General features: G+C 39.4%; 1 protein-coding gene across 14 annotated transcripts in view; it reads right to left on the reverse strand.

The window, feature by feature from the left end:
- Positions 1 to 25,399, reverse strand: part of ARID1B (AT-rich interaction domain 1B) — a 513,434-nt gene that overhangs the window by 36,664 nt on the left and 451,371 nt on the right. For 10 of the 14 annotated variants that reach the window (XM_089669757.1, XM_089669751.1, XM_089669747.1 and 7 more), the window contains 4 exons: positions 19,956 to 20,062; positions 19,120 to 19,278; positions 14,588 to 14,797; positions 11,778 to 11,982 (listed from right to left, as the gene is read on the reverse strand). In XM_089669757.1, coding sequence (XP_089525883.1) covers positions 11,778 to 11,982; positions 14,588 to 14,797; positions 19,120 to 19,278; positions 19,956 to 20,062 — 681 coding nt within the window. The remainder of the gene's footprint in view (positions 1 to 11,777; positions 11,983 to 14,587; positions 14,798 to 19,119; positions 19,279 to 19,955; positions 20,063 to 25,399) is intronic. The other 4 variants (XM_089669756.1, XM_089669755.1, XM_089669754.1 and 1 more) reach the window with 1 other exon arrangement.

Raw genomic sequence — 25,399 nt, forward strand, 5'->3', positions numbered from 1 at the left:
ATCAGCGCAGTGGGCACAGGCAGCTGTCAGTGTGAAGTGAACACACAGGCACAGGAGTACAATTAGTGAGGGATCCTTCATCCATCAAGTCTGCAGAGAATTCTCAAAAAAGTGTACTAAGCTGGACAGTACTTTGTGGGAACAAGACAACAGACTATATTACAGACTTAAGGAATGACAGTCTCACTGCTGACCTTGTTTATGGATCGATAGGGAGGAGAAAAGGTGGAATTTTTTGGGAGTGCAGACCCATCCAAGCCAGATAATAGCACCAGTCTTAATAGAAGGGCACAAGTTGTATATGACCTCACCTAGCAGTTTGGTTCTATAAACCAGGTGAGCGCATATCTGGTGGAGGGGATTTGATATCCCATTTGGATTTTAGTTGCAAGCGCAAGAGGTGTTGGAATAATCGTTAACAGAATTGAAGGTCATTCCTTGAGAAGAAGCTTTCAAGTTATTGTTTGGATTTTCTGGACTGTTTATGGAATTTTTAGTCGTGGTGGGTGAAGCACAGCACTTTTTGAGAGGTTTTCCATTATAACACATTTGTATGGGAGTGTGCATAGTGTGGGCGATTCACTATATAAGCATTATATTTTATTAGGGTATGCATAGCAGCTCACAAGACTCACAGTTATTATAGAAATAAATTGTAAATTGTGCAGTGCGCTAATTAGCATAGCACACTGCCCCCTCACTGCCCGGCAAAATGAAGACCAACCTGCATTCTAAAACAGAGTGTTTTAGCGTAAAGGTAATATGAATAGGCCCTTAGTAACCAAGAAGCAACATATATTGTAAAGCAAATCATAGATTATACAATTTTCTTTCTTTCCACTATAGGTGTTGATGGGGGAATCCCTCCTTCAGCCCTATCATGTTCTGCTAGTGGGGAGCCTCCCCTGACGTCAGAACACAATGATCATTGCCACCGGCATAGCAGGAAAAAAGAAAACAAATGGCTGGTTGTACTGAAGTTGATCGATGGATCAACTTCAGTACAACCAGCCTGCTCACAGATGAATAGAATCTTAGCTGGTCCCTGCTGAACTGGCCGAGATTCAGTCCATCTATGGCCGGCTTAAGTCTTCACCCTACCATGTGAAATCGATAAAAACGTAAGAGTTTAATATCACTTTAAGCCACTATGATTCTTACTTAGCCACAGGAGATTACAATACAAATGGACAGACTGCATGTTTGTTTTATTATACATTCATTTCTTGCAGTTTTTGATAAAATCTACATTGAGGTTTTCCAGAGTGCTTTGTAGATTCTAAGTAGAAGCCTGAATGGTCTCATTTCTCGCTTGAGATTCTTCAGCTATCCCTAATAATGTTCTTCTGCTCCTGCAAGGAGCCCTTTATCCAACTGACCTAGATTACTAGGTGCAGGAGCCGAGGCAAGGGCTACAATTTCTGCTGGTAGCATGACAGTTGGTGTTGCTGCAGAAAAAAATCAAAGCTTTGCAAAAATGTTGCAATGCTATAACATATTTTTCATGTCTAAGCTTTTTCTATTAGAAATTTACCACAGTTTATATGTTTCTGTAGGTTGGTATGAATAAGTATTTAGATTTCTCTTGCTCATTTTTTTTTTTTTTAAAGAAGGACTTTCTTTTTTATGCCAATAAATCTGTTGTTCTATGCAGCCAGTCCTGTGTGTCACACAACTCTACTACATTCTACAAGCATTCCAGAAGTTGCAGCTGTAACTTCCAGTGTTGAACAATGCATCAGGAAGTCCAGAGTTATGGTGGCTATCAGGCCTCGTTCACACCATACGTGCAGGAAAACTAATGGAAACTGACGCGCACAAAAAAAATCTGCACGTGATAGTTGTGTTGTGAACAATTGATTTTGTTGTGCCCTTGCAGAAAGCATGCAGAAAAACTGACATCTCTGCACCATAGTGTGAGCAAACCCTCAGACCCACCTGCAAAACCATCCTGCCCTACAAAAAGCATCAGTAGCCCTTAAAACCGGTTGATACGAACCCTGAACAGGCTTCTGTCAATGTACAATAAAAAACATTAAAGTGGATTTCCAGTGAAAATGTACACAAATAAAAGTATGCAGCTACAAAAACTGTAGCTGCTGACTATTTAAAAAAAAAAAAACAGACAATCACCCGTCCCTCGATCCCGCGGTGTCTTCTTTGCAGCCCGTTTCACCGGCCATCCTGTGTTCCTGGCGCTGGCATCTTCAGTGTAGGCACCGGGCTGTGACAGCTTGCGGCTTCATAGCCAGGTGCCCACTGCACATGAGCGAGTAGTGCTGCGCTTTCTGAATGGTTCCATAGTCATCTGGGACCTGTCACGTGTCCCAGAAGACTACGGAGAGGGAAGGGGGAGGACAACTTCCACTTTGATTGTCTAGGCAATTGCAGTGGAAGTGGGAGCAGATACCTGTCAATTTTTACCTACCCCCCTCGCTCCCCAAAGGTACCAATCCTTAACGGGGAGCAGGGGACTAGTCCTTAAAGCGGAACAGACAAAGGTAACACACCTTTTTTTTTTTTAAAGTGACAGATATTTTGAGACTTGAAATAAATATCCTTATCCTTGTGTTAAAACTTTGGGAATGGAGTCCATTGTCTCTAATAATGTTGCCCAGTTTGTCATTTTGGCCCATCATGTACCTAAGGCTTAATTCTTGCCCAAAGAGAATTGGGGATTTCTGTGCCATCTCTACCTATTAATTGTTGCTCTTGGCTTGTGTGTGCCCTGGCTATTTGCTTTGGTATGCATTGACTGCATTATATTCCCTTCAGATTGTAAGCTCCACGAGCAGGGCCCTCCTATTCCTTCTGTACTAAAATGTATTGTAATTGTACGGTCTCCTGTTATATTGTAAAGCGCTGCACAAACTGTTGGCGCTATATAAATCCTGTATAATAATAATATTGCATAATTAAGCTAAAATAAACACATCCATTGATTTTAATGCCTCATTCACACGAGAGCACTGCAGTGTATGCCTGTGCAAGGGCCATTTTTACCTGCACAGGTGTTTCCTGCATCCCCATGCAGACAGTCCCATCGATGTCAATTGGGAAGCAGTGGCCATGCAGACAGCCGCTGCTCTCAATCTGATATCAGTGCGGGTGCGTGTCTCTGAACTCACATGGTCTGTGTTTGAGGACACGCAACTGAACTCACATGGGCGTCAGTTTGGAAGCAGTGGTTGTGTCCATGCAGCCGCAGCATCCCAGTTGACATCAATGGGACTGCCTGCATGGGAATGCACAGAACACCTGTACAGGTAAACATGGCCCTTGCACGGGCGTAAGCTGTGGTATGCCCTATGTGAATGAGGCCTAATTATAACTGCCCTACAGATGTAAGGTTTTACCAACTTTTTTGTCACCTGAGCTTCCCTCAACACTTATGTCCATCTTCCTAACTCATACCTGTACCTTTTCTTCTCTACACTGACCCCTCCGTTGCTTACTAGCTACCTCTTGTTCTTCAGAAAAAGCTGGTTGTTTTAAATTTTTTTTTCAGCAACTGCTCTGTCTCCTTGGCTCATCTCTGCACATTTTTGCTGGCAATATTTCTGTGGGAATTTGTGTCTGGCAATGCCCTAATAGGGCCAATGGCCTGTGTCCAGAAATGCATGTTGTTGTACAGTTATTAGCTGACAGTTGAATCTGTAGCACTGAAAATGTCCCATCTCACCTGCCTTTGAAAAAAAAAAATGCAGAAAAAAGGTGATGTGTGATCTGTGCTAATATACATTGTGCAGCAGCGTGCAAGTGGTGGCTTTATCTGATCTGCCTGTAACACTTACAAAACCTGTAGTGGGGTAGCCACTATGAGAAAATCAGAAGAAAAATGTTGTACGAGGACCAATTGATTGATTTTCATATAGCGTGTACACAACTTTCAACATCCGATTCAGACTTTTCAAATTCCAACATTATTCTTGCACGTTAACAGACAATAAACAACAATAATCTATGCTATAATGCATAAAAAAAAACAACCTTTTTGTACAATTAGGACCATCCTCGGGTTCAACTTAAAACAGCTATGAAACATTCTCGTTCGCCCAACTTTCTGATTGTATGTACCAGGCTTTACATAACCAATGCCAGTATAAAAAACTCCATACACCGTATTTAAAATATTAATCATTGCCAAATATTTTTTCCCCAACTATAGTGTAGCTAATCTTCAGCTGAGCACACCCTAAATTTCTTTTAAAACCTCTCATCTTTTTTATTCTTTTAATTGTGCTGCTTCATATCATCAGAATGTATACTTGACCTTTTGGAAGGTACAAGAACACCTGCCATGATCCACCGGTCATACTTTCCAATACAGAATCCAAAGTAAACTGTGGCAAGGTTACGATAGGTTAAGCGCAATGCATTTTTCAGTCTGTGCAGGCAGACACCATGCTGGGAAGAAAATTTACACAGCATGAACCTACTGGCCTAATTCTAGCAGAGGTGGAAGGATGGGGTGGGGTGGGAGGAAAACAGTGAGAGCTAAAGACGTCACCGATTCAGCTCTGAACAGAGGTCAGAATGAGGACATCTTTGTTTACAAACCCAGGGAAGCCCATTCAACCTCCCCTCCCCTCTTCCTCTCGGGATTCCCTGTTGGCTTCTTGACAGATTCTGTGACATCACCTGTCAGCTAATAATAGAAAATTCAGCCAGCCGCATGCCAGAAAAGATGGATGGGGTTGTGGCAGCAGGATTACTAATTATGACTGGGCTTCTCAGATGTGCTTAGAATTGAGTCTTTTTTTTTTTTTCCTCTTAAGCTTTCTTCTCTGTGAAATGTGCTTTCCTGATCCAGCATGCAGCTGGCAAAAGCTAATAGCATTCAAACAAAGCGCAGGTTCAGGGGATGTGTGAAGACGTCTGATTAGTGTGAGAACGCCGTGTGCTAACAGAATAGATGCTTGGACCAGGTTTTACAAGAGAACTCAGAAATGTGAACGGCCTACACATTAATAAAATGATTTTGCATCACACAGAAGGATTTTTAAAACGCATGACATGTTAATTTAGGATCCATTTTGCTCAATAGGATTTTATTTTTCATTGGTGGTATGCTGGTAGGTGAATTGACTCCTGTCTAAATTGGCCCTAGTATGTATGAATGTGAGTTAGGGACCTTAGATTGTACGCCCCTTGAGGGTTAGGGACTGATGTGAATGTACAATATATATGTAAAGCGCTGCGTAAATTGACGGCGCTATATTGGTACCTGAAATAAATAAATAAATTAGACTCCTACAGCTCAAATACACAAATATATAGCAATTACAATTTTACTGTACATTCACATCAGTCCCTGTCCTCAAAAGTTTACATTCTAAGGCCCTGATGTTCAACCTGTGGCCCGAGGGCCACAGGTGACCCTTTGGTGTATGATGTGCAGGCCTCGGACATCAGACAACTGTAGTGGGAACACTGATTAGTGTAACAGAAGTGACCTCTACTAGCCTCAGGTAACATGTTCCCAGTTTCTTATTGTCTTCTGCAGCATATCCCCAGCCAAAAATGTAGCATATCCAAACTCTCTGACCTTCATTTATTCTATTAGGTCTTCAGTTTCTGACAGTCCTCTCATGCACTACATATATTGAACGTTATGTACGACCCTTTGGTGATACCAGGGGCCACATTTGAGGCCCCCTTTAGCTCATATGTTGCCAACCATTGATCTAAGGTTCCTATCACAAACATACAGTATACATAACATTGCCAGCTTAGAAAGGAGCCAGTTAATCTACCATATACCTATTTATAATGGCAATTTTTACCAAGTGAAACTTGTTAGGTTTTAGCCTAAAGCACCTCCAAAGCATCTTATGCTTTACATTTTGGAAAATATACCCAGTAGAGTGAATTTATGAATTACACAACGTGACAAAAACCTTACATGCCACTATGAATCCAAAACTAAAACAAGACAATTAAATATCACCCTCAAAAAAGTGATATAAGTAGCTGCTACAGCACAAAAAACACTCACATATGGGCAAAATCAACATATAAAGCTAGAATAAATATATATTATATATATACATATATTACATTACATTTTTGGAGGGTGGTGTAAGTTTTGGTCAGGCAGGAGGATGGCACAAAGGATAAGTCTGAAAGTACACGTATCCTTTAAATTTGTTGTCAAATGTGTTGGCAGATGATAATTCATATATATATGTGCAGCGCTGCACATCAATTTTAAGTGTATCAATTATGTGAATATATTAAATAAATATGGGACCAAAAGTGCGGTTAGACCAAACATTATATGATGTATGTCTGAAAGTACACGTATCCCTTAAATTTGGAACAACAGTCAAATGTGTTGGCAGATGATAATTCATAAACTCTAATATATATATATATATATATATATATATATATATATATATATATATACACACACACACACACACATACATACAGCGCTACACATCAATTTTAAATCAATTATGTGAATATCTTAAATAAATATGAAAGAAAATAAGAAAAAGTCCCAATATATTTCTTCTGAAAAAATCCTTCTTCCTGTGACCACCGGTGCTGCTAACACAGAGATAGTGCACAATTCCTCCACCAGATATCTGCTCACCTCCAGCAGTGTGACCTCACATCATATGATGTTTGGTCTAACCACGCTTTTGGTCCCATATTTATTTAATATATTCACATAATTGATACACTTAAAATTGATGTGTAGCGCTGCACATATATATATGAATTATCATCTGCCAACACATTTGACGCTGTTCCAAATTTAAAGGATACGTGCACTTTCAGACAAAGTGTACTTATCCTTTGTGCCATCCTCCTGCCTGACCAAACTTACACCACACTCCAAAAATGTATACTTACCCCCACCCTACAGCCAAGGACAACCACAATGTTAATAACCATTTGGAAACTTTTCTTTGTGTTTGCAATGCCTGTTCAGACAATTTTCTTGGGACAGTTTCAGGAGCATCTCACAGAAAATCCCCACAGACGTCTAAGGACATCAATTGGGTCAGAGCAAAAAAGAACAAGTGAGGTCAGCGCAAAATATACTTTAAAAAAAATGGGCTATGGAATGCAGGTAAGTACACATCTAATTTGGGGGTGGTGAGGGGACACATATAATAAGTGTACTTTGTCTGCATTTATCCTTTAAAGTGAACATATTAATCTAAAAAGCATACACCATTGGCATAAAAAAATGCAAGCATTACAATGTGACAGGCTGCTAGAGCAATTAGTATAGTTATAAACCGTACACAAATGTGCTCACAGTGACAACTTTGACCAACATGAACTCTACCTAGTTTCATTTTCAAAAACATTTAACAGCAAACCATTTCTATCTTTTTTGCCATAACACATCACACATTCTTGGGCACAATTTCATACCAAGACTGAAATAAACACACATTCCAATATGCGTGTGAGCACAAAAAAATGATTTTAACAAAGTACTGACTAAATGTTTTTGTGAACTTGATATCAGATGTAAGATTTTAAAATACATTGATTTAAACCATAGCAAAGCATAGTCTCCTACAGCCAGTGCAAAAAATACCATATACCACTATTGTCCTTTAGATCACATGGACAATTGCACATAGTATTCAGTATATGCATGTTGCCCTATCGCGCATACAGGGACTGACGACGAGCAGACCTGACCATTATTTTTTTTTCTCAAAACTCTACAAGATGATGCATGTATTGAAAAAGTCTAACTATGGTGCATTTGTTGGTCTGATAATGCATGTTAAGGGCCACTGAGAAAAAATGGCCATGCAATGCAACATGCGCAAAAATGTTAACACGTTCTAAAAGTGATACAACCAGTCTTTATGGTCACAAATGCAACAGTCCCAGCCTATTATCACACATCTAAAACCATGCAGCAGCAAACAGGACTGGCAGCAATGACTCAAATAATGACTAGTATCTCTTAAATTGACGGCGCTATATAAGTACCTATAATAAATAAATAAAATCTAAACAGCAAAAACAATAGCTTTAGAGCACTGTTTAGAAAGGGACAGCTACAGTTATGTAATAGGGTGATGGCAACTATGCTGAAAGTGCATGAGGTTTTATTCACCCTGGTAGGTATGACCATCCAGGGGCAGACTGACCATTCGGGTACTCGGGCACTGCCTGAGGGCCCAGGGTCAGTAGGGGGCCCCATGAAATGCCCCTGGTACCTTTTATAGGCTTTTTTGGGTGTGCTTTGAGTGTGAGCAAGGACACAGGGGCCCCATGATCCCCTATTGCCCGGGGGCCCCATGAGTTGTCAGTCCGCCCCTGTGACCATCAATACTGCAAACATATGCTGGAGGACTGGAAGGGCAAACTAAGTCAACCGTAAATCGCCCTCATATATTAAGTCGAATTTCAGATAGATATTGCTGTGTGGTTACTATGCGTTTCCTTCTCTAACAAGAGGCATCCTAGAAGTATTTAAAACCAAAAATATATTCAGAAAAAGCACAAGTCAAGCCAAGAACCCACAAAAAAAAAAAAAAAATCACAAAGCTAAAATAGGAAAAGCAGCATAAATTATATTTTGGAAAAACAACATATAGATAATATGCTCGTTAGGTACTCTACCAATTTCAGTTAAATATTTAAAAGCATCATTTGACAGATAAACAAAAAGTTAAGTAAACAAAACAATTTTGGCACCAAAGTGCTAATTACATAAAAAGCAAATTTTAACAGTCTGGACATGTTTTTGTAATATATTCAGTCTCTCTCTCTCTGCTGTTTTACCGAATAGATTAATTCTTGATAAAAGTGCATCAGTAGTTAGATCACTTATCTGTCAGTAGTTCTACTATATGAACATTTACAATTCCCACAAACATTTTCAGGAATTAACATAAAACACAGAAGTGCTGGTTGTTACAAACTGAACAATGCGTTCCCAACCACGGCACCAGCTGCCTGGAGTTTGCATGTTCTCACTGTGCCTGCGTGGGTTTCCTCCGGGTACTCCAAAGACATGCTGGTAGGTTAATTGGCTCCTGTCTAAATTGGTCCTAGTATGTGTATGTATGAATGAAAGTTAGGGACCTTAGATTGTACACCCCTTGAGGGTTAGGGACTGATGTGAATGTACAATACATATGTAAAGCGCCGCGTAAATGGATGGCGCTATATAAGTACCTGAAATAAATAATCAGTATAAATCTTTGGATGACTTAGATTGTAAGCTCCAAGGAGCAGGGCCCTCCTAACCCTCTTGTATTAAACTGTATTGTTGCTGTATTGTCTCCTGTTATATTGTAAAGCAATGAGCAAACTGTTGGCGCTATATAAATCCTGTATAATAAGACTTAAAAACTGAACTCAAGAGAAAATAAATATCCTCCCTTGTAGTGGGACTACCCCACACTACAAGGGCTAAAGGCTCATTTATGCCTCAGGTACAGTTAAAAAAAAAAAAAAAAAAAGAAAAAGTTTACTTATCTTTTCCCTTGCTTTCCTGACAGCCGCCACTCTCCCGCTGCCCACAATGCTCAGGATTTTGGGAGGTCTTTGAAGTCTGCACTTACAATGCAGGGCTTTTGGCCCTTCATTGTGCTTGATAATGTTCAAGTGCCTGAGACTGCCAGAGTGCATTAGAGAAAAGGCTGCGGTGACTACTCTTATAGCATGGAGGGAGCCTGAACGAGTGTTGGTTTAAGTAAGGCCTCTTTTACACGGGCGGCCATAAAAACAGGCGTTTGAGCTCCACTTCCCCACCCTCCCACCTGAAAATGGAACTGCGACCGCACAAGTGAGCTACAAGCTGCATTGCTCTACTGCAGGTTCACATACCCCTCACTCCTTTGGCAGGCTTCCAGTGGTCGCTAGCTGCTTCATAGACTTCACATTGAGGAAAATAAAAAGAGAAGCTGCTCTCCATTTTTAAAGCCTTGCATATAAGTTTATTGAGGCATCCAGTGCATAATCTATTCCACCATCACTCCATCATGAGCTTAACTGTAGAGTACCGCTCAGGGCTGTACACATGCTGTGGCAGAAATTATACTCCCAAGTAGTACCACTGTCAAATGTGACCCAAGTGAATGGGGCCTTGCGGCAAATGGGAGCTACTTTTATGAGGCATGGCAATGGCTGTTGCAGGTGTTAACTAGCCTTACAAGTCCTTTTTACAGGTACCCTAGGCATAAATGAGCATTTAGCTCCCAACCACGGCACTACCTGTCTAGGGTTTGCACGGGTACTCAGGTTTCCTCCCACACTCCAAAAACATTGGCTCCTGTCTAAATTGGCCCTTGTATGTGTATGTATTAATGTGAGTTAGGGACTTTAGATTTTAAGCTCCTTGGGCAGGGACTGATGTTACTGTACAATACATAAAGCACTGTGTAAATTGATGGCACTATATACATACCTGTAATAAATAAATAAAATTTAGCCATTGCAGTACAAGGATGGGGGTGCTTACTGCAAGGGATTTTTATTTTCTTCAGTAAACTGGAATCTGATTGGTTGCTATGAAACATCGTATAGCATAACTGATCTTGTCAATTTACCAAATAAACCCATAATTACATATAATTTTATAATTACAATGTATAGTTTCCTTTTAACCAAATGAAAGTGGACCTTGAAACAATATGGTTTACTACTTCAGCACTAGCTCAGTTGCTGTGCACAACAGGATTTTGAAGCCATCGTATTGAAATGCAGTACAGCCTGGCTACTATTGACTCTCTTGCTTTAATATTTGTGAATCACTGACCTGGAACCAACACGCAGATAAGGGTTTCGGACTTTACTCTATTTCCCTATCTGTACATTGTTCAGTGAAAATACTGCAGCCAGTAAGTCAGAATTAAAAGCAAAGCAACTAGAATTTCCAGCAATGGCAACCTCCTATGACAGGTTTACTTTAAAAAGTGATTATTGTAATTCCAGGGTTCATTTATACTACTGTACTGCAGTATTGTACAGTAAGGCTGGCAAACCATGCACGTTAGCATGTTTTTTATTGTAGGTATTTATATAATCACAATTTAGGCACTGCTATACAAATTGCACATTCACAACAAAACCTGCCATCAGGAAGCTTACAATCCCTATTTTACATGCATACACACACATACACGGGCCAATTTAGACAGGAGCCAATTAACTTACCTGCATCTCTTTGGAGTGTGGAAGGAAACCAGAATACCTGGAGGAAACCCACGCAGGCACAAGGAGAACATGCAGTAATATGCGGTTTGCAACTCAAAACAAGGACTCAAGTGCTTCAAGGCAGGAGTGCTAACCACTATGTCACTGTGCTGCCAATGTTTCCAGGCCATTCCTTCTGGTTGGCATCCCAATGCATGTCCAGAATGCAGCTGCATCACAGAGCACAGTGATGCACTGCAAAAAACAGGGCAGTACCAATTTTTTACATGTAAAGAGCATACAATTTTGAATGGGCTGCCTAACCCAACGTGCCACAATGTCCCTCAATGCATGGAAACTTGTGTGCTGTGGAGCATTGCACTCTGGTATAAATGGTTTTTTTTGGATTTTTGTGGTTGCACAAATCCATCAGGCTGTTTTAATCCAAAGCTGAGCAAATGATAATTCTTCAAGAAGGGAAGATTGAAAAAAAATACATAAAAGTAAAAAAAAAAAAACTCAAAAATAAATACAAATAGTTTCACAGTTTTCTTTCAATGCTTACTTGTACCCTATATTAAATTACCACCATGAGCTCAGTAGGACAATCTCTCCGTAAATCACGGCATGTAATTATCCCCACTTACCAGGAGATGGCGGCTGAATCTTAGGCTGTTTCTTCGACTCGCCAGGATTGAAGATCTCAGGAGGTGGCTCCTCCCCTCTCTCTATCTTGCATTCAAAGGCAAACAGGTACTGGATATACTGCTTTTTCAGAGAGCTTGCTGCGCTGCTAGACGTGCCAACATTTAGATTGGTCGCTAGCTCTCGCCATTTCTTATTCTTATTAACCTAAAACAAAAGGAAGGCCATTGTTTCACAATTTATTTTCTAGTCGGCTGTGAAAACAGAGAGGAAAAACGCACAAACTTTTACTGTTTGCTTTTTCTTCCTAGATTTTTTATGTGCCTCTTTCAAGTAATGCTCATTACTCCCACTCAGCAATGCAATGCCAGCATTTGCAGTTATAAAACCATTAAAGAACCTGCTGATAGCAACATAAAAGGCGTTGGAGGCTTCTGAATGCTGCATCCCCTAATGCTCAGCTCATTTCAGAAGGGATGTGCGGCAAAAGGATGGCAATTTACATCCAGCCAATGCACTAGAGCATGCGCGTACTCGCAAGCCCGTTTCAATTAAAAAAAGACTCGCTACTAGCATCTCATTTAAAAAACAATAAAAATAACAGCAACTGTGTTATTACACAATTTAGTGTAATTGTGGGAGCTTTAAATGTGGAACGAAAACATGTTTATTTTCTAGACGCTTCAACGGGGATGAGCTGTGCCAAGCAGTACTGATCTCTCTACAAATCTAAAGAGCGTGACATGTCTGCTGGAAGGAAGGAGTTAATCCTGAATGAACAGCTCATCTTGGATGGATGCAGTTAGCTGAGGTCCATTCACACCTATGTATTTTTCATTAGCATTTTACACATGCAAACACCAGAAAAAAAAACCTATAAAAAATTAAACAAAAATTCTCCTGCGAGGCTTTTCCTGAGGGCCTTTTTAACATATTCTCTGTACTGCAGCGGGAAAACGTGCAAGAAATCAGAAAAGCCCAAGCATTAAAATGCTAAATGGAATGCTGAGCGAAATACAACATTAATGTGTAAATGGACCCTCGCAGACCCAAAAATAGAAATGTGAATAGACTCACTCAGAATAATCTGGATAGCTGCTGAAAAACAGGGGTTCATTCAATAAGACAGTAGAAAGAGCAAGGATGACATACAAAGTACAGTAATCCATCACAGCAGGTGAGTCAAAAATCAATTTCAGGATAAAAAAAATGGCTGTTATGGGTTGACTTTACTTTGAAATGTGTGATCTGTAGCTCTTTCTTATATTCAATAGATTGCATATTCCCCTATTTGAAAAAAAAGATAATGTACCCAGACTGACAAAGAAAAAAGGTGCTTTTGCTAATTTTTTTGCTTTGGAGTCTGCACAGCATTGCAAACATAGTGCACTATGAGTGCAATGCATTAGCTCCTGTAGACTCCGTCTCTGTGTAGACACATGGAGGTATGGACCTAGCATTATAGGGCTGGAGGAAATAATTAATAGGCTACAAGTGTGGTGAAGGCATCACACTTGTACTCTATTGAGATCCATGAGTAGATGGGACTTGTAGCCCTCCATTCACAGATCCCTATGACTGAATCTGTGACTGCAAGAAGCAACTTTTTTGGTGGAGCCACACACGGCCATGCTGAATTCAAAGGAATATAGAGCTCTGCAGGGAAAAAGAACCACGATTTGGGTACGTGGGTTGGGGTCTGGGGAATGTAACTGTGTTTCACGTTACACCTTAAATACGTAGCGTAAAACACAGTCACAAGGGTGGGCTTAAGCTGAGCATACATAGTTCTGCTTTTTTGATCAGCCTTATCCACACTGTTACCCCCTCCACACAATCGCAATGGCTGGAGGAATCCTCTCTGCTGCTCCATTGTATTCTGACAGCAAGGATTCCTCCACTGTCAGAATACACTTATCAGCGCTGTAACCAAACAAATATTTTCCAACAAACCTGTTTGTGAGAAGTCGACTTCTCATGAACAGGAATGGCCATAGATGTATTGAAATTTGGCTGGTCCCTGCTGAACTGGCTGAATTTTGATCCATCTGTTGTCAGCTTTAGCCTTTAAACAATCAGAAAAGCAACCATTCATTCAGCTATACAGTAAGTCCCCTACATATGAAGTTGCATATTTTCAAAGATGTGAACAAATGTTCGCATCTGCAATCATGTAAAGCTGGGTACACACACTCAGTTTTGTTTTGTTAAACTTAGCAGGCTGAATGAAGAAAAAAAAAAACTGACAGGTCGCCATACCAACACAAGCAATGTTGGTGCGGCGATCTCCCCCACTGCTCCTTTGTGTTCTGACAGGAGGACTCCCCTTGCCAGAACACATTGATCAGCGCTCGCAGGCGCTGATCTTTGTTGGAGTTATGAACAACTTGGAATCACGGATGATCATTGAGCAGCACATAGAACAGCTTTGGACCTATTTGGAGATTCCCGTGCAATTCCTATACCAATGACAACATTGTAACTGGGGCAGAAGGGGAAACCGCAAAGATAGACTCAGATAGAGTCTACCATTCCCCCTCTATAGTAACGTATATGATTTATATTCATTTCTGTTGTTTCCTTGCTATAGACATCTCTTCATCCCATCCACTGATGTTTTTTACCTTAACAAAAATTGACAGTTAATCTCCCCAACCTGTTGTCAAAAGCTTTTTGTCCAATCAGCTGAGGGTACCAGCCTATAAACCAGGGTCTATGAATATCAGGCTTGTGTCCTGTACTTTATGATCAAGATAAATAATTTGGACTGGAGTTATTACTGACCAGAATGACATATTGATTTTCATATTACCTGAGCCAGACCGCCAATCTCTTTGACACAGAAGTAAAGCCTGACCAAGTCTAGGGGCTTCCTACCAACAGCCGGCAACGTTGCAACTGGTGTTCCTCTTTCTTCCATAAAAGTCAGGTATCTGTCCACCCACATCTTGCGTTCAGGTTCGCTCCCCAATTCATACAACTTTGTTATTTTTTCTCCAGTAGAAGTGGATGAATTGGCTTTCTGCATTGCGTGGAAAGAGTGTAAGATTTATTAACATAACTGTACTTCATTACAGTATACAGACACCTTACCTGGAAGTAGCACAAAAAACTACATATGACTGAGAATTTCATTATAATGCATGGACATGAATACATACAGAAAATCTTTTAATACATAAACCCAAATTAGTTGATTTCCATCAGTGCAGTTGTTTTTAGCAACATTTTTCAGATTGTAGCACAAGTTTGCCTTAGGAAGTGAGGACCAAATCAATGTGACAGCTCAAAATTTTGGATTTTCCCACAATCTCTATAGCAACGGTCAGGACAAATAGAGAGGTCAAGGATAAAAAAAAACTGCAAACAAGTTTGCCAACCAGTTGCCTTTAGTGTACAAGTTGTTTACGATTGAAAAAGTCTTTAACGCTAAATAGGCACATTTGCAAGTATCATCTTACCAGGTATAGGAAAAGTAGGGGGGTGCTATGCAAGGAGAACACAAACGGGAGTAAAAATACCAGACAGACACAAAGAGTTGTGTAATAGGATAATTCTGCAGCTCAACTATTAGAGACAATAAATTTACACAATAATAAATAAAACTATCCAATCTATACATCAAGGATTTAAAGATAAGACAATAATTAGAAATATGTAGGCAACTTTACTGAACATGAGATATTTTAATGTCTTAAAGAGGCTCTTCAGTCCCCCCCCCCCCCCCCCAAAAAAAAAAAATTAAAAGCCAGCAGGTACAAATACTGTAGCTGCTAACTTTAAATATAAGGACACTTACCTGTCCAGAAAACCAGTGCCGTCCCCAACTGAACAGGTTCTGCACTGGTCTTCAGGTCCCTAAGGCCGGCATCTTTACTATAGGAAGACGGCTTCCTACTGCACATGCATGAGTCACACTGTGCTTTGTGAATGGTCTTTCAGCTTTCTGAGAGCTATGACGTATCCCAGAAGGCTGCAGGGAAAGAGGAAGAAGGGCCGAGCTCCTGCTCTGATTGTGTAGGTGATCTGAGTGGGAGGGGGGTACCTGTCAAAAATAATTGGCGGGGGGGGGAGGCAGAAAAGTGGAACTTTTGAGTGAAGTTCTGCTTTAAGTATAATAGGAAGAAGGGTCAGCGGCACACCGGAGGATAGATGAATATAGTGCGTATTTATTGGTCCATAGGACACACAAAACACCAGGACATAAAGGACTTGTTAACGCGTTTCACAGGATCTCGTGCTTAATCATAACAAAGAAAACAAAAAGTTGACTTTTGTTGTTTTCTTTGTTATGATTAAGCACGAGATAGTGTGAAACGCGTTAACAAGTCCTGTATTTATCTCCTGGTGTTTTGTGTGTCCTATGAATCAATAAATACGCACTATATTCATCTATCCTCCGGTGTGCAGCTGACCCTTCTTCCTATTATTATACAGTATTTATATATCGCCAACAGTTTGCTCAGCGCTATACATTACAATGGGAGACAGCACATGAGACAGTACAGTAACAATACAATTCGATACATGAGGGGTTCGAGGGCCCTGCTCCTTGGAGCTTACAATCTAGGAGGGAGGGGGTAGTGGTACAGGAGGAAATAGCTGTGGGGGATGGAGTGGTAGGAAGAGTGGAGGAGATCAGCAATTAGCTGAGGCCGGGGTAGGCTTCCCTGAAGAGATGGGTTTTCAGGGTGCGCCTAAAGGGGAGGAGAGTAGGTGATAGTCTGATGGATTGGGGTAGGGAGTTCCAGAGGATGGGGGAAGCCCTGGAGACGGACATGGGAGGAGGAGACCAGGGAACTAGAGAGCAAGTGGTCTTGTGAGGAGCGAAGAGTACATTTTGGGTGGTATTTGGAGACAAGGTTGGTGATGTAGTTTGGGGCAGTGTTATGAACAGCTTTGTACGTCAATGTTAGCGTTTTGAATATTATCCGTTACCTATTGCATCGTGTGTGGTGGCGAGCCAGAGCCTGCACCTGTTGTGGATTGATCTGGATTGTTTGCCTGAGCGGTATACCTTTTGTTCTTTGGATTCTGCTTTAAGTATAAGTAAACCCTTCCTAAAATGAATCTTCTATATTTATTTTACATCTTTGTGCTGTTGTGTATGAATAATTACAAGCAATGAACCAGCTAACAGTCCAGTTCAGCCAATAGTTTTAGATTAAATTTGGGCAATATTTAACATTATTACCTCTACACTACTTAAATGTAGAATTGTCTCCTTTTTTCTATTCAAAGCTAAATGTTTCGTTTCAACAAACATTTAGCTTTGGATAAAATATAGCATGCCTTTCAGTCTGTCTTTGTCTCAGAGAGATTTTAATTTTTTTCTTGTCTGAGGGACACAACAGAAATCGGAGGAAAATATCTCAAAAGATTTCATGAAAGATTTAATGATTTCTTCTGAACTCTTGTTTCGGCAAGAACCATAATGGTCCCTTCATGCTTGTGCATGTGTTAATGAACTTGTTTTTGAAAGTGATTGGGATGGTAGCATACCTCAACACACACACCCAAAAACAAAACCACACTGCAGAATTTCTCAGAGTACAGAGCATCATGGATGTAATTGTATGTTGTGGTACACTGTAGCGCAGGTGCATTAGCAGCTACTGTGATTGTGTTGGGGTGCCATTCTAAATGAATTTGCATTACCACAATACACAGGTGTGCAACCAACCCAAAAATTTAGATTTCCCATCACTTTCTGCCCCTTAAATGGTCAACAAGCTAAATAGAGAGGGTGAATCTTCCCAGACAGCAAAAGCAACCTGAAATAGTTTCTAACTAAAACGTAAAAGCGTTTTTGTCTCAAACTGTAGCAAAAGTGTCACTTTCAAGGTATTCTTTACAGCATAAAAGACAAAGAAATGATGTACAGAATAAAATAATTCAAATAAATACCCAGAAATATAGTTGTAGTGCATGGAAAACAACTTTATGCTGCATATTCTTATTACATTTTTGGATAAACAATTGACTTATTTTTCGAGTAGCAACATAAAAAGTATTTTGATTATAATGTTAATATAGATCAACATAAAAGTCAAAAGATACTTTTATTCCTGGGTAGACCACTGAAATATATTACTAGGTTGCTATGTTATCCATTAAAACTGCACAAATACATGTATATATATATTTTTAATCTGTTTTGTTATGCATTTTACATGATCCCATGCCAACAGGAATTCATCTATCCCATATTCACCAAGTGAGGTCTTCTGGGTCGAGATCTGCCAGTTACATCTCTTTAAAACAACTCTATAGAGCAGATCCAGGTTTTCCAAGTACTGGGTACAAACTCAAAGGTTACACTAGATGTTTAAACATGTAACCATTTCTTCAACCTTTAGTTGTCCAGTTTTTAGGACCACAAAATCATAAGGAGTGTTAGGGGTATACCACCCTGACAATCCATGACAACTTCATTCTAGATCATGACAACACTGGCTAAGAAGAGCCACAGTCACAAATGCACAGAAATCCCCCTTTTTTGTTAATTCTGAGAAAATATTTAATATTGTAAAAGTAAATAAAAGCATTACATGATACACTTAAAGGATAAGTTCACCTTTCATAACATGTTACACCCTTATTCAGGGTGTAACATGTTATGAACAGACCGCCCCCGCTCCCCGTTGTGACAGCCTCCCCACTAGCCGTCACAATTTAAAAAGAACATGGCCGTGTGGGGCTCCACCCACCTGCATTATTCATTCATGGTGTGAATGACCTACTAGTCCCGACAGCCTTTGCTGTGGAGTGCTGTGGTAGTTCATTGATTCTTCCTGTCAGTATATCTGCTTTCCCGTATGGGCAAGCAGATATACTGACAGGTCTGCAGGAGACCTGCATGGCACCAGCAATCTGCTTTAGAGGCTCCAGAAACAAAAAGTAATACATGCACATTTTTTTACCTGCAAAAAAAATGTGTCATTATTTTTTGTAAAAAGGTGAACTTAGCCTTTAACATTCTTAAGAGAGAGCAGCTCCTACATGTAATACATAACAAGGATTTATTATGTCTAATTTAAACATTAAACACAATTAATGACAGCAAATACTAAATATATAGCATTCATAAGGCATTTGATTTAGATTGTTTAAAATCTTTATCAATATTTCAAACTGAGTTACAAATTCTGCATTAATTATGTTGTACAAGCATACTTTAGCCAAATTACCAAAAAAAGGAAAAATAGCAGAAAAAAACACTGTAAATAGAAAGAGGGCAAACAATCATACTAAAGTGAAAAAAATATATATCTTAAAAATAAAATATGCTAACAGTAATTTGAATAATTTCCAAATATAAAATAACAAAACAGGGCCACTTACAGGGCTTGATGGAGTCTTTGGCCAGCCTGGGCTGTTAATGCTATCACTTTCATCTCCATGAAAGGAGGAGATGCTAGCGGAGCTTGGGGACAATGGGGAAGGGACTGGCAGGTTGCCTGGGGTTGGGGGCTGAGATATACCCTGTGAACTGTAGCTATCCTGTGGTAGAAGAATACAAAACAAAATGTGACAAGAGAAGGGCAAACTTTACCAAAAAAGAAATAGGTTGACTGGTAATGCAAAAATGTTGCATGTATGGAAAGAGGGAGGGGTAAAAGACAAGCATATAAGATGCATGAATTGAAGACTGTTAATTCATTGGCTAGCAATTAGTGCATATTTGGCAAGTTCTTAGATGCTTGGCTAATGTTACTAAGCCACCATGCTTACTTCAAGCAAACATGAAATGCTTAAGCATGGATTGCCCCCTCGGTGAAAGTAAAATTAAAGCTGCTTGCCCTACATTCAAGGGGAATGGGGGAGCAAAATACTTGTTACACTTATTGTGCTGTTTAGACGGCCAGCAACAGAAGCTTGAACTGAAGGCAAGAAGGGAAAATGGCTGCAGTTTAGAATCCAGGCACAAAAAGTTCCTTCCAAACCCCACCAGCTCAAAATATCCCCAAGCTCATGATCATTCCTTTGCCTCAAAGTCAAAATGAAATTAGAACTAGTATTTTTCAGATTCAGACCATCTAAACAAATACAGGCCCGCAACACAGATGGAGAACACATGCAGCAGAAAAAAAGAAACTAGAAAAAAAAGTAGATAATGGAAGACAGTATGGACGACGCAGCGAGCCAACAAAACTGCTACCACATGCGTGAGGAAATACCTTTGACTTTGTTTCAGGGTGAGGAGGCCCATCTTCTTTACCATCGAGTTTCAGGGAAGGAGGCAGCTTAGAATCTCCAGTCATCATTTCAGCAAGACCTAAGTGACCTAGAAAACAACAAATCATTGTTTTAAACATGGAGTTTTTTTTTTTTTTGCTATTTGTTTCTTTTTTTAAAGTTTAAATAAAAATGTACAACTGTGGTCATTGGAGACAGCTAGTTTTTTATTTCATGACTCCAGGTTCCCGAAGAAGGGTCATGTAGGGACGAGTTATCTAGCACAGGGGGTATAGAGAATGATTCCCTCCTCCGAGCCCTAAAACTGACAGCGAAAAGATTCACCTCCTGTGCTGGAATCCTGTACGCAGAAATAACATAATGCCCAGATATAGCCATCAGAATATTGGCAGATGGAATTCTTGGTTAGCCACAAAATAATAAAGCATTAATAAGTGAGGTACGCCTCTGACTGTTTTCACGCCAGTGCATTATTGATGCAGTTCCCAGGCAATCTTGCAGTACCTCAGACTATACGTGTGACCAGTTCACAACAAAAAGCATTGGAAAAGTATCCTCCGAAGGCAGTCTATCATTAACAGGACACATTAACAACCACAAGTCACTGTTACCTATGATTTCAGTACAGCAATGAGTATTGAGCCTAAGGGATAGCACTAGTTCCCAACAAATGGCCGGGATGCACTTTCATGATTGCACAAAAAAAATTGTAAAACTGCTGCCATTGTTGCTTAAATATATGCAGTGTGTGTGTGTATGTATATATATATATATATATATATATATATATATATATATACACACACACACACACACTGTAATCTTTTTGCCTACCTCGCAGAAACAGCCTACCATATAGCCAAGGCAATATTTATATCGCTTTATGGTTTCTTATATATTTTCCAAATATGCATGAACCTGCCATTTACCCTCTGGATAAATAAAAAAATATGTCTTCAGGGAGGGAGAGCAGGAGACGGAGAATTGGTTATTTAATTTATTTTTTTTATGTTATTTTCTTGTAACCTCCACAATTCAGTCACATTCAGTACTTCGAAGAATCTTGCTTAACACTCTGGAAATTTACCAACGTTCTCCAGAGACCTCTGATTAGCTCTGAAAAGTCACATGAGGACATTTATGTCATGAAAGCTATTTGTAACCATAAATGTACATTGCATTTCAGCTTTCACTTCTACTGCTCCAACAAGGGTCGTTCACTCTTTCTAAATCTTTAGTGGTGCATTATTACATGTGTGTTAAAGTGTATGTCCAACCAAACATGTTTTCCTGGATTTGGATAGAGTGGAGAAAGTTTAGAACACTCGTCAGGTTTTTTTGCTATCCAAGGCCCCTATAGAGGGATTATCCTCTCTTTCTTTCCTGATGATATTTAAACGGTCAGGAAGGCAACAAAAATGAAAATGCTTTTCTGTAGTAGTGTAGAGAAAGGCTAGAATCCCTATCAAATTTTTTTTATCTCTGCCTGTGTTTCTGCTTCAGATCTTCCCTTATTTCTGCTCTGGTGAAACCATTGTCAATGGGAACTCTCTCCACTGGTGCTCCACATAGCAATTAAAACCCAACAAGACTTTCAACTCCATTCCACTCTTCCAAAAAGTAGAAAAATGTTTCTGGCTTGACCTATAGTTTAACATATAGTGCTTGTGTTAAGGGCACTGTGTTACATCAACTCATTCATTTGGAACAGGATGCCAACACATTTTAATGCATGTCAAAAATGTCCCTACACCATTTTTGTAATGCAGTGGATCATCATTAATGGCATGTGCATTGTGGTGTGCTAGAGTAACGCTGCTGAAATCTACCGTACTTACGTAATGGAGTGCCATAAAGTTAGCAATATACCAAACTGTAGTTATGTGATGTCTTCCTAAAGGTTGCAATGTTAGCACTGCGTGATATGCCCTCGTTAACATGGCAATGCAAATACATCATCAAAATAATTAGAGCAAAGAAATATTTTAGGCAACAGATAGTTGATTCTAGATGCTATTTTTCAACATACATTTACAAAGAAAACCTAAACCCACTAAAAGGCTAAATAGGCCAGTCACAGCTATACAATCATGACCATATTACTTTGCATTCCACTTTAAAATATTATGGAAAGCATTAACATAAATTTCATGTAAATGGAACAATTGGGCAAATGCACTGAAGAATAAAAAAAAAAATCTGTTTGCCGTCTGCTAAATTATTATTGCAAACAGTAGCATATTATTGCGCTTTAGAAAATAATTAGACAATCACAGCAGAGAGAGCTTATGCAGGACTCTGGCGAACAAACTGGCAAGCACCTCCATGCTAATTTGCTAATATCCATAACATCACCACAGGTTTGCAATGACCACAAATCTGCCAACACCCTATCCAGCCATGTGCAAAATACATTTAAAAATTTGTGTTGCTTATTAGCCGAAAATGTCACCCTATTGCAGGAGAGAAGAAAAAAAAAAAAATATGCCATTCTAAAGTGATTTTCAGTGATCAGCACTAATTGTTTGTAGCGTACTTTCATTCTTGGCTCTGCTATTCCAGGTGAACACAGCTACATCGTTAAACAGTCATCTAAAATTAGACATTTTAGTTTTTGGCAGGTGATGACGTGTTAAATCACCTAAGGGTGTCTTCTGCCTCTTGAGAGGTACCCTGGGATCCCAAAGGCAGAATCTGCAAGAAGCTATGCCTCTCATTTTCACTGTGGCCCTCCTCGTTTAGCTCCACTCACTGTGTAATAAGGAAGCAAGAGTTTGAATGAATAAAAAAGTTTTTGAGGTTCCGGGGTGTTCTAGAAATTAGACAAATACGTGTGACTAGGTTATATTCCTGAAATAACTTCAGTAGATGTTAGGAACAAACGGGTACACTTCAATGCCACACTCAGGTTAACAGGTAAAGGAAACGTTTCTGTGAAACAACAAAAGGCACGCCATAATTCTGGAAACCTTTCATTATTTTTTCTTAAGTAATGTCAAATCATACAAACACCACTGATAACAAAATTATACTCTCAAAAGGCAGATATTGTATGGATTTGATACATGCTTTTCAGCTCGTCCTGGCCACAGTTCATTATATACAGCTGCCCAAGTAAGGTCAGAAAATTAAGTACTCATGATATCGCCACCAGGACACATCCATATTTAAACTATTGATCGAACACAAGCTCTGGTAGGGTTACCCTGGAGATCAAAACTGATAATTGTGAGAGGCTGAACTTATTGGAAATGTCTATTTCTAGAACACAGTTAACCATGTAAACCTTCCAGACAAACAACAGAATTAAAGCAAGGTGCTATATGACTGTTCACTCTTTAGATTTACCAATACCAAAGTTTGAAGCCCTTCTTAAACAATTTCTTCAATTTATATGTAATCAAGTAGCTGCACACATAGTAGTAAATCTAAAAAGATCTTCTTACACTGGGATTGTGTGTTATTTACAGATTTGTAATAGTAAAAGTTATAATAAAAAAGAAGAATACTTTAAATGCAGTCTCAGCTGTTTCCAACTGGAAATTTGCTAACCATTCAGGGGTAGCTGAAAGAGATCCCTCAATCCCACAAGGTTCAGTCTCCCTCCCATTTTATCACTGATATTTAATGAATAATGATGTAGCACTACTGGCCTTGTGTCAAGGAACTTTCTTGCTAACTGATGAGTTTATAGTCATGTAGAAGTTAGGGCCTTTCACTGGCCGAAGGGTAATATAAGTAAGCATGTCATACACATCAGGATTAAAAATAAGCAGTTAAATATGTTTTTTGATGGAAATGGTTTATTTAGAATATATATATATATATATATATATATATATATATATATATATATATGTGTGTGTATTTATTTATTTTTTGTTATATAATTATTTTAATCTAAATTTGTTAGATTTTCACAAGATTACATGGTACATGGAAACCAGAAAGAAAGAAAGACAGCACTAAGTACAGGTTGTACATATACATTAGTACAGGGCAAAACAAAATTATATAACCAGTGAACAAAACAGTTAAGAACAATCGGGCCAATATACATACACAATTGACACAGCCCGTTACAAAACAGCAGTGCAGTAATATAGAATAACTGTGCAGGCATTCTAGTTCCAAGTGGAATACCCCACTGGTTCAACAAACATTAGTGGTATATCCAAAGTAATCTGTAGTAGCATAATGTGGTAGTGACTGCACTTAGGTAGATGATGACTAAAAAGCATGATGACAGAGAAGAAAGGAAAAAAGGAAGAAGAGAGAAAAGGGAACAAAACAGGGTAATGAGAAAAAAAGGGGGAAGGAGGGGAAGGGAGCCCCCTTCCACTGTAGGCTACGCCATCCAGAAATTCAAGACACAAAAGATGCAAACTCAGTTAAGTATCGGAAATATGACCACACAGTCCACATGAGCCAATGTGCTTCCATTTTACCCTCATCCCAAGCGATCCTACATCCCGTATTGTTGATATTCTTCAGCTCGCATGCCCACTCAGCCAGGGAGGGGGGATTAGTCCTGTGCCAGTATCTTGCTATCACTGACTCTAGCCGCTGTAAGAAAATGTCTAAATTTTTTTTTTATCTGTTTACAGTATAAGAGTGGGGGTGTTGGTTGAACTGGATAGACTTGTGTCTTTTTGCAGCCAGATTAACTATGCAAGGACAGTATAGTGATTTGGGGTATGTTAGTAATCCCCCATCAATTCTTTATAAAGCTGTAAGATCTTGACCCAGAAGGGGATTATCTGTGGACAAGTGCCCCAGATATGGGATAGTGTACCCGGGGCCTGCTTACCCCGCCAACAAGTATCTGGCTCAGTCGGGTTTATCTTATATAAGATGGTCAAATGATACCATAGACAGTAGCTTATAATTAAGTTCCTAGGCAACTGAGGATATCGAGGTTTTATAGGAAAGAGCAAGTATTTTGTCCCCGTCTGAGTCCTCAAGAGATCTAATCAACTCTCTTTCCCATTTGGCTATGAATGATGGAGAATGTGGGTAAAATTATTATTATTATAATACAGGATTTATATAGTGCCAACAGTTTGCACAGCACTTTACAAAATGAAGGCAGGCATTACAGTTACAATACAGAGGAATCAGAGGGCCCTGCTTTTTAGAGCTTAAAATTCTTTCTTGTTAGATAATTATGACATATTGCATACACTGTACATATTTTAGACTTTCTTCCTGGCGGCAAAGCTCTTTACTTCTTTCCTGACCATTGTAAAAAGTCCATTATTTACAAAGCTCAGTCTAAAATATATATCCACCCAAGAGAATGAGTCAAAAGTGGCTCATCTCCCATCAAATGTCTCCATCAAAGGTTTAAATTAGCCTAAAAGCAAGCTTGTAAAGCTGGCCATATGCGTGTGAACTTCTTTTGTTCAATCTTTGGGCTGAAGGA

The sequence above is a fragment of the Staurois parvus genome, unplaced genomic scaffold (assembly GCF_062004578.1).
Source record: "Staurois parvus isolate SC_StPar_1 unplaced genomic scaffold, SC_StPar_1.0 ptg000081l, whole genome shotgun sequence".
Classification (NCBI taxonomy): domain Eukaryota; kingdom Metazoa; phylum Chordata; class Amphibia; order Anura; family Ranidae; genus Staurois; species Staurois parvus.